The sequence below is a fragment of the Octopus bimaculoides genome, chromosome 16, assembly GCF_046866305.1.
Source record: "Octopus bimaculoides isolate indiv1 chromosome 16, ASM4686630v1, whole genome shotgun sequence".
NCBI classification, from domain to species: Eukaryota; Metazoa; Mollusca; class Cephalopoda; order Octopoda; family Octopodidae; genus Octopus; species Octopus bimaculoides.
The window spans coordinates 17,958,219-17,976,481 of NC_142943.1; the positions used below are offsets into that span (position 1 = coordinate 17,958,219).

The 18,263-nt window shown below is 36.5% G+C and overlaps 1 protein-coding gene across 5 annotated transcripts in view; it reads left to right on the forward strand.

Moving 5' to 3' along the window:
• Positions 1-18,263, forward strand: part of LOC106884436 (protein PRRC1-A) — a 57,943-nt gene that overhangs the window by 22,447 nt on the left and 17,233 nt on the right. For 2 of the 5 annotated variants that reach the window (XM_089364212.1, XM_089364210.1), the window contains exons 2-4: positions 14,053-14,188; positions 14,386-14,498; positions 16,294-16,331. In XM_089364212.1, coding sequence (XP_089220338.1) covers positions 14,068-14,188; positions 14,386-14,498; positions 16,294-16,331 — 272 coding nt within the window. In that variant the 5' untranslated portion in view covers positions 14,053-14,067. Of the gene's footprint in view, positions 1-686; positions 882-1,153; positions 1,276-9,942; positions 9,997-14,052; positions 14,189-14,385; positions 14,499-16,293; positions 16,332-18,263 lie in introns of those variants that run through there. The other 3 variants (XM_089364209.1, XM_089364211.1, XM_014935827.3) reach the window with 3 other exon arrangements.

Genomic DNA, 18,263 nt, shown 5'->3' on the forward strand with positions numbered 1-18,263 from the left:
AATTAATTGTACTAGTGGAAAAGGACCTACGAACAAGCTCCTGGGAGCTTCAACACGGAGACCATCCAGTATCCAGTAAATTATTTTAATTGTCAACTTGTCTGAATTTGATAGCCTGGGCAGAGTGGAGTTTCAACTTATGAGTTTATTTTTGTGTGCAAGAATAGACATTTCGACATAAACATATTGTGACAGATTTCTGCTGGGTGTTCATAAATTATTTTTACGGCTTCTGCAATGCATCGTCTAAATCTGTTGCGTACAACCGATGGAACCCACGATAAAGTGTTCTGGGTACTACTAAAGCAGCACGGTCCCGAATGCGCAGTCGCGCGTCCGCACTAGCTAGTCGTGAGTGGTCGATCCTAACCCTATCCCTATCCCTAACCCTAACCCTATCTCGCGTGTGCAAATGAATACGTGTTTAGGGTTAGGGTTAGGATCGACCACTCACGACTAGCTAGCGCGGACGGGACCGTGCTGCTTTAGTAGTACCGTGTTCTGATGTTTCTGATAAAACTTTGTCAATAAACTCTTATAAATTATCTTTATTTTTCTCTTTTTTGAATTCTTCAAATTGTAAAGGTATAGATCCTCTGTTTAATATTCTGGAATATCGAGTGTGACGTTTTGCACACGTTCTAATTCATAGTTTTAAATATAGACACGTACCCCGTGATTTCTGAAGAGTTGAACGTAAGTTTTGATGCACAACTCGTATTTCATTGTACTTGACATGTTTCCTACTGTGTAAAGAAATCGTTTGTTGAGAAACTACCTCTCATCCTGTCAGAAATAGCATATTGGTTTTAAAGAATATTTAACAAATATTTGGAAACAGACCGGTAGCAATGGATATGAAAGATAAGAAAGTTGATGAGGTAAATAAATTATTTATTGTTTTTATTAAATCAATCTTCGATAAACAAGGTACTGGAGGAAATGTCTTTGATTTTAGGTCTACTCGATCAAAATTGATTTGACTCTTGACGAGGTGTCTTCTAGGGAAACCCATCCAATAACTCCCGTTCTCAGATTTTTAGCGATTGATATGCAAGTAATGACTTTTGATAGCCATTATTGAACAGGTCTTTTTATAGCTCGTTGCATTCATAAATCTGTATTCCCCAAAATGAATTGATCCGGACAAGTGTAGCTTACTCCGTTGTCAAAGGGAGTTTCCCAGTTTATTTTTAATCTATTGTCGAAAGCGAGGCTCCCCGGGGGTGACGTGGCTTTACGTCATAGAATCCATTTTGGCAATTCGGAGTTGTGGTAAACATTATATTTTTCACGTCTGTCATCTGCTGTCATTTATATTTGCTAATAACCTGAACCTTGTTCGTCTTTGTAATTATGTGTAGCTATGTATGTAATAATGCATAATGTATTTGTCTGTCAGTGTATATATGTGTATATATATATACATGTTGATGCATGTTCTCGCGTTGTCACTGTTTTATCATTGCACATTCCTGTATTTCTGTTTATTGTGTCTTTACTAAATTTGGTTTAGTTCGATGAACTCGATCACATTTACTTCCATTCGATACGAGCCCCTCTATTGTGCTTAAAAGTAATATATAATTTAGAAAGCAAGCGTCTGCCTAGTCTCTTATGTTTCTGCAGAAAAAACTATTAGGATGTCTGTCAAAGGCAATCTTTTTATTTCAGTTACTTTTGAACTTGACGATATGACTATTTTTGACGGTGTTTCTAAATTGCTGTAGATGCTTACATTATTATAAATGTGTGCGTGGCACAACACGTTAATAACTTCACACAAGTGTTGTCTTGAACTGTAGAACGTACAACTATTTCTTTAGTTCAGATCTCAGTAGCTGTCTCAGATTGATTTTTGTTGCTTATGTGGCAGTCACTGAAAACCTGTCGCACTTAAACTCTTTCGAAAACTAAAAGTTTTCTGTGGAAGTAATTGATATATGTGTGTGCGTGTGTCGGTATTTATTATTATCATTACTTGGTGATAGTTACTGTTATCTTTAAGGCAAGAAAAAATTATAAATGGAATTTTGAGTGTGAATTAAAACATTTTGCTAACGATTAGAATTCTTTGAAAAGTGCTAAGTCAAACGTTTCGAGTTTAGTCATCATCATAACGAGGAGAATGTAACTGTATCTATAATTTGAGAACAACGATCCCTCATATACAAAATTCATTAATTTGGATAAGTGCGCGTGTCATGGAGTAAGATGCAAAACATTGGAACCAGTTTACTTTGATGTACTTTCACCTGACATTTCCTGAATATAGTATAAATATTATGCAGGGTTATTTAAATACATTGAAACCCTAATGTTATTTAAATTGAATGGTCTCGGGTATACGAGTGTTATGAAATTATAGGACAACTTTAATAAAATTTTATCATGTAGAAATGTTATTGTAAAAGTTTGAAGCCCCAAACCAGGTGAAAAGATGTAACAATGTAACACTCATCCTTTAATTATTAGAATATGCCATCCCATTTTGAAATTTTAATCTGACTGTAGTCCAAGTGGAAACTCTTGAAGTGACTACAAGAGAAAGTATCAGAAATTGTTTTACTTGACTTCACAGATTACAAGCAGCATTTCCGCTATGATATTCGATTGGACTAATCAATACAAATATTCTGAAAAGTACACCATGTTACAATGTTTGTGACTACATACCCTCAATAAAAAGTTATAAGGCTTTCAGATTTGAGTTTAAGGGTAAAATTTGCTCAGTGTGCTCAATTGTATTGTACATAAAAGAGATGTTGAAAATGAACTTCATAATCTTAAAATAATGCTCATTTTGTTCTTGTGATGTGAAGGAGGGAAAAGACGGAAGCAAAGAGAGAATTACGGCAGTCTTACCTGTCGGTCCGGAAAAGGGTCGCTCTCAACGTGCACGTGCTCTGTCTCGATCTGCAAGATTCACTCAATGTCCACGTGCTGTCTGTTTAATGCATCTGCTCTCATGCGCTGTTTGCCACCAACTGACTGCTCGCGCCTCGCTAACCCCGCATGCCCACCGCAGCCCTTCCGGTAGGACCCACAGGACCCACTTCCAACAGGACATGCCTACTCCCTCACTTCCAACAGGACATGCCTACTCCCTCACTTCCAGTCCGTTCCTACAACACAGCCTAGCTCATGCGCCCCCTGATCTGAAGATCATTCAGCCAACCTGCCCACACCCTCTCCTCAACCCTGACCACACGCCTTAACTTGTCACGTATTCAGCCAACCAGTGAGGAGGGCATCGCTCTCTCTGACTGCCATGGGGCTTCAGGACTGGACTCATTTCCTTGCATGTTGCTGCTGGCTTCGTCCTCTTGTCCATTGCTGTTGGCCCCATCCTCCGTCGCAGTGATGATCCTGTGCACATCCAAAACACGACGTGGCATGCCATCTATGGACACATTGTTCCTTGAATTCACAGAGGTTATTGTCCCCTTTCCCCCACTGTGATGTGCACCGCGCATTTGGGGGTTTAACCCAGACTTCTTTCCTGACCTGCACAAAGGCATTCTCTTTCTCTTCTGTGGGTTGCGGCGATGCAGTACATGGATGTCGCCACTCGTACTTGAATATTGCCCTGTGTAACACTGACTCCTCAACCTGTCCCGTCCTGGGCAATATATTATACCAAAAAAACAACCTTGACTAGTGAGATGTAGCCCCTCTCTGCTATGGTTTTGATGGTGCAATGATGCTTCTCCACAACCCCATTTCCACTTGGCTGGTATGCCGCCCTGAAGAAACGGCTAACATGCCACTTTTCGAGTGTTTCCCCCAGCACCTCCGAGTGAAACACTGTGCCATTGTCTACAAGCAGCTCATCCACGGGGCCTCATTCTAGGAATATCTCATTCAGTATTCTTGTGGTTTCCTCTGCGGTCCCCATTTTCTTCACCCTCCATATGGCCAACCGCCCTGGTCCAGTCGACCATTGAGAGGTATGTCCCCTGTCAGTAGTGCGTCACATCCACTGCCAGTCGTTTCCAGTTGTGTTCCACTGGAATGCTTCCTGCCCCATGCACACCCGGAGTGGGGTCAATGGACTGGCATCTGTCGCAGCTCCCAACTACTCCTTGCACACTCTGCCTGGTCACGCCTGAGTCAACTTTCCTGGCTAGGAACAGGGTCCTGTTCACCCTCATGTGGTGCGTGGTTTGCAATCTCCTCAGCTCCGAGTCACTCAGTTGACACACTGCAACCACTCCTTGATCTAGATCCTCTGGCACCTGCAACCAGGCTTTCTTTACTCTGGTCAGGACGTCCACTCTATTCCTCTCAGAAGGCTCAAAAACCACACTCAGACTCCAGTTAAACTTGGCAGCTAGCTTGCCCAGAATTCCCAAACGGTGTTTTATCAGCATCTCTGTGCCCCCTTTGGTTCACACCCTCCACTTGCCAGTGACCACTAACCCCCACCCATCTAAGTACAGTGGCCAAATCGGTCCAGATCTTGACGGTATGCAGCCTCCACCTCAGGGCTAGGTTCAGCCCCTTCAACACGGCATCCAGCTCTGCCACATTGATGTGGTTGCAGTTGTCCTTCTTCCTTAGCCAGGCCACATCCTCCACCTTGACTCCTCCAATTTCCAGGACAAGTCCCATTGCTATGCTGCTGGCATCACACCACACGATCCCATTCTTCAGTTTGGGCACATACCAGTTTCCTCTTACTGGGTCCTCCACAGTCACTTTCTCCAAGACTTCTTGGATCATGGCGGTTGTCTATTCACCCACATTATCACTTTACCTCACTCCTTCAGCTTGCCTCTTGATGAAGCTATTTGCCGTCCGGAGCCATCCTGCAATCGGGTAGTGTTCCAGCAGTTTCCTCCACACAGAAAACAGTTCTCACCTACTCATCTTGGAGTCCTGTTCTGGGATCTCATTTCCTCTCCGAAACACCAACGTGCCAGCCTTGTCTCTCTGTAGCTTGAGTCCCAGTGCAGCTCCTCCTTCCTTTCCCTCTGATGGTTTGGCAGTTAGCCCAAAACTCTTCAGGTGGCTTATGACCTCCTTTGCCGACACTATGCTCTCATCCACCGGGATGTCATCAATATGGGAATTGGTGGCTCTTTTCACTTTGTCTGCCTTTCCCAGGAGGGTTTTGAGAATTGTCGCCATAATCTTCGGTGCTGAATTTAGCCGGAATCCCAAACTAGTCAGGCAGTATATATATATATATATATATATATATATATATATATATATATATATATATATATATATGTATATACATATATATATTTAGATATGTATATATATATATTTATATATGTATATATATTTAGATATGTATATATATATATTTATATACATGTATTTATATATGTATATATATTTAGATATGTATATATATATATATATTTATATATGTATATATATTTAGATATGTATATATATATATTTATATACATGTATTTATATATGTATATATATTTATATATGTATATATACTTATATATGTATATGTGTATTTATATATATTTATGTGTATTTATATATATATATATATATATATATATATATATATATATATATATATATATATATATGTTTGTGTGTGCGTGTGTATTAATATATGTACATATATGTGTTTGTGTATTTATATATATGTGTGTGTGTGTATTATATATATATATAATTATGTGTATTTCTTCTATCTTAATGAATAAAAATTCTTCTGATAGAATAAATGGGTTAATAGAAACCAATGTAGCAAAGAACACAAAATAACTGTGGTTAGCTCCTGTTTTTAAGGCAGGAACTCCTTGAAATTTTGGGTATTTGAGTATATTTAAGAATTTAAGGATTGGAGAAAACGCATGTTATAATTGCATACTTTATTCCTACATATGTTTCAAAGGATTACAACCTGTATGATCCATAGGGATCTTTGATATTAAAATTGTAACCTTGTATATATATATATTTATGTGTGTGTGTGTATCAAAGAGTGTAGGATCAAAATGTCAAGGACTTTTCCATTGTTCCTGAGCTTCAAATTGATACACCTGTTTGGTTTTCTTTCACTTGTCTTTGTCTTTTGCTTTTTGTAAATTCAAACTATATATATATATATATATATATATATCATCATCATCATCATCATCATCAATATATGTATATACTCACACATATATGTATATGTAAGTATATATATTCCTGTATATGTGTATATGCATGGATATGTGTGTATGAATATATGTAGATAGACGTGTGCACCTTTCCAATGATTACAAGCAAGCAAAATTGTTCGGATAGCTCTGCACTTTTAAAGACATGTCAAGTAAGAGATCCCTTACTTGAAAAACAGGTAAGGGTTAGTGACTTGAAGGGCATCCAGTGGTAAAGCAATACCTCAATAATATATTTGCCTGACCTATGGTAGCATGGAAAAGTGGACATAGAAATGAACAAAAACTTATTAAAGAAACTACACAATTACTTCAGCATCCCACTGTTGTGTTTCTTTCTCTGTTGCCAAGCATGCTGGACTGGAACTTTTCTGTATCTTGTACAAAACACTGCTTTGTACTAAAGATAAAATTCAAACTAAATTCCTTGAGTTAAGGGAATGAGCTACATGCTGTTGTAACTTATTGAGCTTTGCTAATATCTCAACTGCCTTGAAATGTGCATCTGGAAATTCGCAGTTCTCAGGTAGTATAACATGGAATTAAAAGTATGCATTATAAAATTCTGTTAACTTGTTTACCAGATATGTTTCTATCTCAATGTCCTTCTGAATACAAATATGTGAAGTCATTGCAGATTGTGACTTGTGGGAAATGTGAGAATATTGAATTATGAGCCAAATCCTAAAATTATTAAACTTCTCTGTCAACTGAAACATCGTCAAACTTTGTGAATTGTTTCAAATGTTGCTCTAGTCATTGTTATATATAAATAACTATACTTAACAACTCATTTTAACTATACTTGACTATACTTTCTTATAGTTACGCTCAGTCATATGAACATCATCATCATCATCGTCATCATTCATTAATGTCCATTTTTCAAGCTGGTATGGGTTGGACAGTTTGACCAGAGCTAGCAAGCCAGAGAGCTTCACCAAGTTCCAGTCTGATCTGGCTTGGTCTCTATGGCTGGATGCCCTTCCTAATGGCTACCACTTTACAGTTTGTACTAGGTGCTTCTAATATGGCACTGGCACGAGTGCTTTTACATGGCATTGGCACGAGTGCTTTTCATGTGGCACTAGTACAGAACCCTTGTAGGCCAATCCTCTCCACCAGAGGGAGGGCAGCCTTAACACTTGTGCTGTGGAGGATGGGTCTTCTTGAGTACAGCAAGGCACTAGGTATCTTAGTCCTTTGTCATCTCATCTGAAAAGTTAAAAATTCTGAGGTCGTCCATTAGTACTTCATCCCATATATTTTAAAATATATGCATGTACAATTTATAGCTAAATGTCAAAGTGGAAAAAACTATCCAATTGATGGGACAAAAAAAAAATTCAATTTTTAAGAAATGTAACATCTCTTACAAGGTTACACTAATTTGTATGTGTGTCTGTCTATGTGCTTGCTACACGTTAAAGACAACACAAGAGAATGCTTGAAAGTTTTTGCAATTTATATATTCTTCCACTGTTTTCAACTAATGGAATGTAGCCATGCTAGAATATAGCCATGCATTTTTTTTTTTACAGTTTATAATTAACTCCAAGTTTATATATATGTAATTTGATCCCTCAATTTCAAAGCCAGCCTCTTCTGTAACTCCCTGCAGGGAATTTGCCACTTGTATTATATTACACATTCTATAAGAATTTTTTTGTGCCTGTTTTGATGAATAATTTTATTAACTGTTATAATATTGATTCATTATGTTACAAATTTTGACTATGTGTTTGCTTCCATTCTATAGTTAGCCCATAAAGTGCTGGGATTTGCACTTATATAACCTGGACTGCTGAGCACATTTTATGAAAATGAGACAGACTACCATGCACACATAAAAAACAAAGAATAGTTAAAATATCTTCTTAGTATATAATGGTGGCAAGTTTTGCATCATTTGAAAAGTCGTTAGTTGAACTATTAGTCCTCCTGCATTCTGGGGGTATCGGAGCGTTTGAGTAACATTAGACCCCAACAAACGCCCATAAATTAAATGCATCTATCTGGGCCACGATCGTGGCCTGTTGACCTGTGCCTGGTGGCCATGATTGTGGCCCAGCACTCTTTATATGTTAATGGTTGTTTGAGAATAATGCTTAAGAACATAGCTATGTTCTATACTGATATAGCCGCCACTATTAACTACAATTTAACCTAGTACATGCTCTGAGATAAAATTTGTTACATTGATTTTTGCTTCTTGGCCTAAAATTACTTTGTCAAATTGTTAAATTTATATTATGATCAAGAAAACATATTGCAACTGCTATTTGAGTAAACCAGTTATTATTTTAAGTATTTTGTTAACATGAAAAGCAGTATATATTTGATTATGAGAGTAAATATATTGGCATATAAATTTGTTAAAGGATTTATGAAATTGTGAATGTTTATATACATTTATAATTGATTTTATTTTGACATACTAAGATGTAGAAGTTTTCAGTTACTCTTGTGTTAGAAACTTTAAAGAAGTTTGCAAACTGAGCCAGTTGAAAAGGAATTATGGATAATGGTTGAAGGGTTTAAATAGTACTGGCTCTTTTAACTAATCATGTGATCTGTGATACCATGTGCCATTTAAGTATTACTAACATCTACTCTAAAGTTCATGAGGTATTTTGATTTAGGAATGGAGTAGAGTGATATGAAATTTCTCTACAAGACAAAGGTTGTATTGCTTTGACACATTCCTAAATGTTTTGCCTTGGATAGTTCATATAATGTTTGTGGTTATTCTTTTATCTTTTGATTTCCAAATGTATTTGGAGACAATGTAATATTTTCCAAGTGCTGGTGCAGATTTTTGAATAGATGTTTTGGGAATGTTGGTCAAGTTATCTGTGGAGATAAATACTGACTTTGTAGAATTTTCCACTCCCCTATTCCTTAACTAAGACATCTCTATATGTAGTACTTCCACTGGAATTGCTATCATTTTACAATCAATTTTCTTCCAACTCTTCATTACACTCAACCAACAAAACTTTCATAATTCCCCTCCCAGCATTTTCAGTCTTTCTGGCATTCATAGATTATTGTCTCATGTAATTCCTTGGATCACTCCACCAACATGACAGCCAATCCCCTGCCTCCTTTTTTTGGTTTTCCATAACTTAGTCAGTGGAGGAAAGAGAACACTCAGTAACCATTTTGGGACCTCTGAGACTAGTGGGAAGAAGGGATGAAGTTATCTTCTGATTGGAAACCCTGCCTAAATCCCTGCAATGGAGTAGAATTTACAAATAGCATCAAAAGGTAAGGTGGTAGTGTTAAACCAAACAACAGACTTACTACCCAAGGACATGAACTGTCCTTAAGGTAGGCTTCCATATAATTTGTCAACCAAATTTCACTCACAAGGTTTTGGCCCTACACAGGATACCATATGGTGAGAGTGAACTTGAAGCCCCATAGTTGTGTAACAGACTTCTTAACCACTCACCCAGTCTCTTCCACCACCCTCAGAAAGTAAACTCCACAAGACCTGATTGAAATAGCTAAATCTCCCAGTACTCATCATAGGTTTCTTCAGTCAGCCCCACAAGGCAAACAATAATAGTAGTTCCCAGAGTTATCTCAGAACCTTGAGATAAATCATCAATATCCCCTCACATCAGGAATTTATCCTAACCTTTGGAAAGAGGCTTCAGTGTATCCAGTCTTCCAAAAGAATAACCTCTATGATCTTGCCAACTGCTAACCTATCATTCTCATTTCTAATATGTCAAAAGATGTTGGAAATTATTGTAAGCAATCACTGTATTTCTGTTTTCCACTTCAGTATGGTTTCCATTGGGCCAAATCTACCAAAGGCTTCAGTGTTACTCCATCAAAAGCAAGTTGTTATTATTGGTATTTATCTCTAACCAGGTCAGCCCTAATCAAGTAGACGTGTATGAAGTATACTAACTATTGCCATCCCTTTTTTATCAGATGTAGTGTAACTAAGACTACATCATGAAATGCATCCTTCATCTTTTAAAAACAGAGATGATTTGAAGGAAATTTGGCTACTATTTGTAGAGGGTCAATCGATCGCATAGAGGCTCTCCCATTGGCTCATTGCTATTGACATTATCAAAGCCTTTATGCAGCTACAATGGCATAAATGTGATTGTTATATGTGAGATGTAGAGAAGTAAATGACACTATAGTCATTGAACTATTGTTAATCAATATCTTCAAAAGTTATGCATGTTTTGAGAGCCTATTGAAGATATGTTTAACAGAAAAGAAAGAATGAAAAAATCTAACATAGATCCACTCATACTTTTGATGTAGTTTTCTTCAAACTTACTTGATGTTATTCTAGTGAAGAATTGCTTCGTGTGACAGTAGCAGGTTCACAGCCTCACCATTACCATTGTTTTTAGTCACCTTTAACATTACTGTCTTCTCATTAATTAAATCCAAAGATCATCTTTGCAATGTCAGTGCTCATCTAAATAGACAATTTTCTAATTGCAATGTTCAGAATCTAGTTTTATGTGAACTTAATGAACTATGAGAGAAGTGAAGACTTAATTGAGTCAAAGTTTAAACTTTAATAATTGTTTTGGGAAAGGCAGTGAGCTGGCAGACTTGTTAGTATACCAGGCAAGATGCTTAGTGGCATTTCGTCCATTTTTATGTTGTGAATTCAAATGCTGCCGAGGCCAACTTTGCCTTTCATCCATTCAGGGTCAATAAAATAAGTACCAGTTGACCACTGGGATCAATGTAAACGACTTAGCCCCTTCCCCAAAATTGCTGGCTTTGTGCTAAAATTTGAAACCAGTAATTGTTTTGGGAGATAGAAATATTCAAAGATACTTGAAATAGAGGGTGATATTTGTTTCTTGGGTTAGAATTGGACCTTAGTACAACCAAATAAAAAAGCCTTTCACTGGTTACTCTATTTGTTAAATGTCACAGTTGGCATACTGAAAGGACAAATTCAGTCATTTTAATACAGTTATCAGTTGTGAAGCACAACTGTCTGTTAAAGCTCCTATTACACAAATCTAAAGATTGCAGAAAGCATGAGAAGCATTGAAGAGGTCACAGGATGCGGGATGAAAGATTTCAGACAAAGAACACTAAAATAATAATAATAATAATAATAATAAATGTGGTCTATAGTATAAGATGTATAGAGGGACGATGCAGTAACAAGACAACGACGTATGTAGGTGAAACAGCACGGAGCATAGGGGAGCGGGTAAATGAACATTGGAGGGAACTTAAGGAAAGGAAGAGCTCATCAGTTCTGTACCAGCACGCTGAGCAAGAACACGGAAGCTCACTCAACAACATAGAAATTAAAATCTTATCTACACATAGCACAGACGCAGCACTTAGACAAATTACAGAAGCTACACACATAATAGAAGATAAACCTAGCCTGAATAGGAAACTGGAATGGAACACTAACACACACCTCTAACAAACCACAACATATGACAATAAATTCCCCATAAACCAATAACAATATGAACAAAATATAATACAATACATAGATAAACAAATGGAATTAAATAATACATACGTTAACAAAATTTAATTAAATACAAAAAAAAGTAGGTATAAACACATGAACAAACAAATAAATAAATAAAAACAAAAATAAACGAACATGTATTAACAGAGGATATAGATAATACAGGCACTCCCCATACACACACATGCACTTACAAAACATAGACACACATAGAGGGATGCGCATGCGCAAATGTAGACACATACAATAGGAATACAAAATGGCTGATAGTTAGCAAGGTGGGACACATAAGAAAGAAGAAAGCAAAGGACCACTGATGAGGTCACAGAAGTGTGACGAAAGAACTCTGGCCGAAATCAGATTAATGTAATGTAATCTATATATATAAAAATGAGAATGTGTGTCTGTCTGTCTGTCTGTCTGTCTGTCTGTCTGTCTGTCTGTCTGTCTGTGTGAATCCCTAAAACTCGAGAACTACGCAACCAATTTCATTCAAATTTTACACATGCCTTACTTAGGGTTCCAGTTGTGTTTTAGTAAAAAAAAATTATTAACTTCTTGCAGAGTTCGAGCACACGGCAACATAATATCTCCTCCACTATTTAAGTATTACGTGTCAAAAGTGAAACAAAAACACTCATGTCAAATACTTTCACTTTAAAAATGAAACTATTCCACTAACTGAAACAATCACATTTCGATACTGTGTAGTGACAGATACTTTCACAGAGAGAGAAAGAGAGAAAGAGAGAGAGAGAGAGATGTATATGTATACATATACATGTATATGTACACCATTTCGATACTGTAATGACAGATACTTTCAGAGAGAGAGAGAGAGAGAAAGAGAGAGAGAGAGAAAGAGAAAGAGAGAGAGATGTATATGTATACATATAGATGTACACGTATATGTATATATATATAGATCTATACATACATGTATATGTATACATATGTGTAGATGTATATATATATATATATATAGATGTACATGTAATATGTACACATATATATATATATACACCCATCACACACACATACACATGCACACAAACACACACATTAGTCATATGTTTTCTTATCCAAAACTACGTCAAAAGTACTGAATGGATCTTTATGAAATTTGGAAATTATATTCTTTGCATAACGGCCATAACTCCCATGAAAATTCATATATTTTTGATGTTGATGAAATTTTAACCCGAACATAACAGATGAGCATTATTTAGAAAATGATGTCACACGTTATCGAGGCTACCATTCTTTCTGGATGTGCAAAAGGGGATGACGTCTTTATTCCAAGAATTCCTCTTACTCCATCAGGAACAGACATTCCTTTTACATTCAGAAGACTACAATTCCCCCTTCGTGTGACTTTTGCCATGTCCATAAACAAATCTCAGGGTCAAACACTGTCTGTAGCTGGTCTTCTCTTGGAAGAGCCCTGCTTCTCACATGGACAACTGTATGTTGGCTGCTCAAGAGTGGGCAGCAACAAAAAACCTATTTGTATATGCTCCACAAGGGAAAACAAGGAACATAGTTTACAATGAGGTGTTATAATCACAACAGCAAGAAAGTATGTACATGATCACCTTCTTTTACGAAACTTCATTGACTTTCATATATTTATATTGATATACATATATATATACGTGTGTTTGGGTGCGTGTGTGTATATACATCTCTATATATAAAGATGATGCGTAGTCTAGACGGCGTTTTTAGATTTCATTATTCTCTTTAACCCGGGCAACGCCGGGTATTTCTGCTAGTGTAATATAAAGCTGAAGCAAATTAACGCCAAAATATTCAGTGCATGTGTTTTTATTGGCTAAACTGGTAATATGACCATCCCCAAGTACAACAACAATAATAATAAAGCTAAAGTGAAAAAGGAGTATATAATGTGTGTGGATGATTGTCAAAAAACAAAAAAAGTCCACCATCCCCAAAGATAACATGAAAATCATTACTGTGCTTGAATTATTGTAATATGTAATATGTAAGATTTTAAAAAATACATAAAGAAAACATGAAAATTTGATTATGTTGGAATTTTATATATATATATATATATCATCGGTACCATTTTCCTCTTTCTCCGTTCTTCCATTCTCTGAACTTTCCATCTTTCCGACGAAGGGCTACGCCCGAAACGTCATACACTCTCTCTTTCCTTTCCTGAGCGTCCAATAACACTATCCATATCACGTCCTCACTTTGTTGTTTTTTTGTTTTTGTTTTTTTGAACTTATATATATATATATATATATATATATATATATATATATATATACATACACACACACACACACATACATATTTATATAACATATATACACATACATACTGGTAAATGGTAAAGATCTGAAACTGGTGTTAATTTTCAGTTTTGTATTATTTGCATAGATCTGATGGGCCAAGATGATGGAAGAAGTGTTTAGTGATCAGCAGGCAGAGATTCTGGAGAAGCTGGAATCTTCCGGACCCTCTGCCCAAATTGCTCACCAGCTTCAAGAAGCAGCTCAGACAGATGTAATTTCCTGTGAGTAATTATTATTATATATTCTGAATGCTTATATTTGAACTTTTGTTTAAACAAAGTCCTATTTTCTTTCTTAGAAAATGAAGTTATTTTGTTTGATGTGATAGTGTGTTAGACCAGCACAGTCAAGTGTTGAAATAAGTACATCAACAGACAACAATTCTCAAGATCCTTTAATAATTTGGTTTTCCTTTCAGCTGCTGGTGGCAATGGTAATGGTAGTTCAGCTTCACCTGTGTTGTCTTCTCTTAGTTCGTCCCTCTCCAGTAGTTTTACAGATGGATCAACAATTTTCCCAACGACAACCGATGTAAGTTATTATGTTTCAAAATTACTTCAGATTTTCAACCTTTTACCTTCTATCCTTTACCTATTTCAGTCATTAGACTAAAGCCACACTGTGGCACTTCCTTGAAGAATTTTAGTCAAACTTATTTACCCCAATACTTAATATTTTTTTTGTAAAGCCTGTTACTTATTTTATTGGCCTCTTTTGCTAAACTGCTAAGTTATGGGGATATAAACACACCAACACCAGTTGTCAAGTGGTGATGGGGAACAAACATATACACAAAGACAGACACATGCACATACACACACACACGCACATACACATACACGCATATACACACACACACATGTATATATATATATATATATATATATATATATATATATATATATATATAACCAAATGTTAGCACCAAGCAGTGTTTAGGCATAAGCAAAACATAAGTTAGTTAAAATATGTTTGCGACATATTTCAACTGCCAAAAGGCAAATTCACTGCAGTTACTGTGGAGAAAATATTTCTCTTATGGTAAAAAGGTCTGAAAACACCCTATTTGTTCAGTGTTTCCATCTATCAGGAATCCCAGACATCAATGTTTCAAGCTACTTGGCTCTTATCAACAGGATGTACCTAAGTGAGGCAACTCTGAACAAATCTTGTAAAGCAATAGCTTTGTGTAAAATACAGTCAGCAATGTTAGTGTCAAGCAGTGTTTAGGCATAAGCAAAATTTAGGTTAGTTAAAATATGTTTGTGACATATATATATATATATATATATATATGTATATATACACACACACACATGCACATGATGGGCTTCTTTCAGTTTCTGTCTACCAAATCCACTCACAATACTTTGGTTAGCCTGAGGCTATAGTAGAAGACACTTGTCCAAAGTGTCATGCAGTAGGACTAAACCTGAAACCATGTGTTTGGGTAGCAAACTTCTTACCACACAGCCATGCCTATGCCGACAATATCAAGTATTTTTATGTACAGGGGTGTTGAAGATGGTAAAAAATAATAGAACAGTGCAGTGGATTACTTGCAATATTTACTTTCAGATCTCTTAATTTGATTTAGATTCTAAGAGTGTCAAGTTTACCATTCTTCGCACTCAAACCTCAATAAAATAAGAACCAGTACTATAGTGCAGTTGACCACACCTCCCCTCTACAGGATTTTTTCTTGCATCTCATAAAATACTCAGTATTTTTGTGGATTGTTACTTGATCAAATATGAAAATATTTTAAATATTAAGGTATTTTGGAAAGGTGGTGAGTTGGCAAAATCGTTAGCATGCTGGACAAGATGCTTAGAGACATTTCATCTGTCTTTACATTCTGAATTCAAATTCTGCCAAGGTCAACTTTACCCTTCACCCTTTTTGAAGTCGATAAAATAAGTAGCTGTCAAGCGCTGGGCTTGATGTAATTGATTTAACCTCTCCCGCTAAATTTCAGGCCTTGTGGCTAGAGTAGAAAGTGCTTTGGTATTTTTTGCAGAACCATTAAAAGTAATCGTGTTGGAAATTTAAATTGACCGAGTGAATTAAGACTTCATATATACAATTTATAAGTTTAGAATTACAATTTGTATTTTGATTTTTGATTTTAATCCTGATAAACATGATAATGATGGTTTTACTCTCCTTTAGTGTCAGTTTTGATCAAATGTAATGTTACAGTGCCAAAAGCCAAAATAACAAGATCAATTTGAGCTTAATTGTGCTTTTCTGTAAAATTATCTAATTTCTTTTTTTTAAATCCATAAATATCTGATATTTACAATTTCTTTTTCTTCTTTTTCAGGTCTCTTCTTCCCCCATGACAGCACTAGGAACTCCAAGGTAGGACCTTTGACAATTTTAATATGTGTTTATTTGCGTATTTTCTCTTAGTCGTTTTGTTGTTGTCAAATTTGTAAGTATATTTACAACTCTTGAGAGCACAAGTCCAGACACGTAATGTTTTATTTGAATATCTTGAAACATTTCCAAAGATTTTGCTTATCCTTGTGTTATCTTTCTTCATTTCACTTTGTGTTGCATATCGTAACAGTAGTTTACATTTGGTTGCAATTCCTTACTTGAGCACTCAGCAGATTGCACCACCATGATGAGGGATGACAGAGCTCTCTCTCATGCCTATTCTGTCAATTCTGGTGTGATTCAAAGTAGTATCCCTCACACTCTGTGCTATCATTCCACTAATAACAGTCACCTTTCAAACATTGCTACCTCTCATTTCTCCTTGACCTTTGCACTCAAATATCATCCATATGCAACCTAAGCATCTCACATCAAACTTGAACTGACTCTTAGACTAGAAACCTCATAAACATCCTGTACTAAGGTCATGTCTATTTAGTCTCCTTCAACAGTACAATGACACAATCAATACAAATATCAAGAAAGCAACCTTGTAACTACCCTCCCTAGATTTAAACAACAGTGCTAGGTCTCAGGATTACTCCCTGGCAAATGCACATCCTCAACACTAACTTTTTTCTTTAAAGCCAGAAAATATTTTGCTTGCTTCATGTTCTTGCTTGATAGGGCTGGGGTCCGACGCGGTCCACCAGTGCTCTCCATTGCTGGGGGTCCTGTGCCAACTCCTCTTCATCCTCCAAGAAGATATCGAGCCTCTGGAAAGCTTCCCCAATCACATCCAGCCAAACTTGTCTGCTGCAACTGCAGGGGCATCACACTCCTCTCCATCCTGGGCAAGCTCTTCATCAGGATCCTTGTCAGCCATGCACTTTCTGTAATTAGAAGCAGACACTGCCCTCAACAAGCCAGGTTCATGCTGAATTGATTTATTGCTGATCATATTTTTGCCCTTTGTCTCATCATTGAAAAATCTTGGGAGTTCTGCAAAGAAAATATTTTAGTTCCTGAAAAAAAAAAAGAAACTACTACTTCTCTACTATATTCAGATGTAACCACAGTCAAGTACAGCTCTCACATCTAAATGGAGATACTGCTTCACACACTGACATCCTAAATTACATTGAGAGAAAAGTAATTTTACTACCATAAAGTCTCTCACCATTACACTCCAACTTCTGGGCCACAAATGTGCTCTCTCTCATCTTTTCATTGTGACTAAAGTAGCCTTTGTTTATGGGAGCTGACTCATTTTGTACTGCTTTCACTCAAGGCACATTTTTCTCTCCTTTCATCTCCCATACTGTGTGTGTGTGTGTGTTTCTCCCCCCAGGCTACAGTCCTTTCTCAAAACATCATTCCTCGTAAATTCCCACTCTGCATGTGTTTCTGCTGAAGCTGTTGACTTACAGTTGTTCAAGTGAAATATTAATCACAGTTGTCTCATGCGACTTAGAACATATGCAGATGCTACCTCAATGTACCGACTTTCTTCCGGGACAAAACGAAGAAACAAAAAATAAAAAATCACTGATGCTAAGGGAGATAATTCAGGTTTCTCCTTTGGTTGCCAACATTGGGTAATATTTTTAATACAGAGGTCCGTCTACATGGTCCTTGCTAGAAATAGCAGAGAAATCTTCATCAAATCACATTTTGTTCAGAATATGAATTTTTCAAATATATTCTTTTATTTGTTTCAGTCATTTTGACTGCGGCCATGCTGGAGCACCGCTTTTAGTCGAACAAATCGACCCTAGGACTTATTCTTTGTAAGCCTAAGAGAGCTTTTTTCATTGGATTAAGATTCTTCTTTCATAGCAACAATTAATTTCTTCAGTTTAATGGGCCTAAAAAAATATTTAAAAAAGATCTGCTCAATTAGGGTCACCT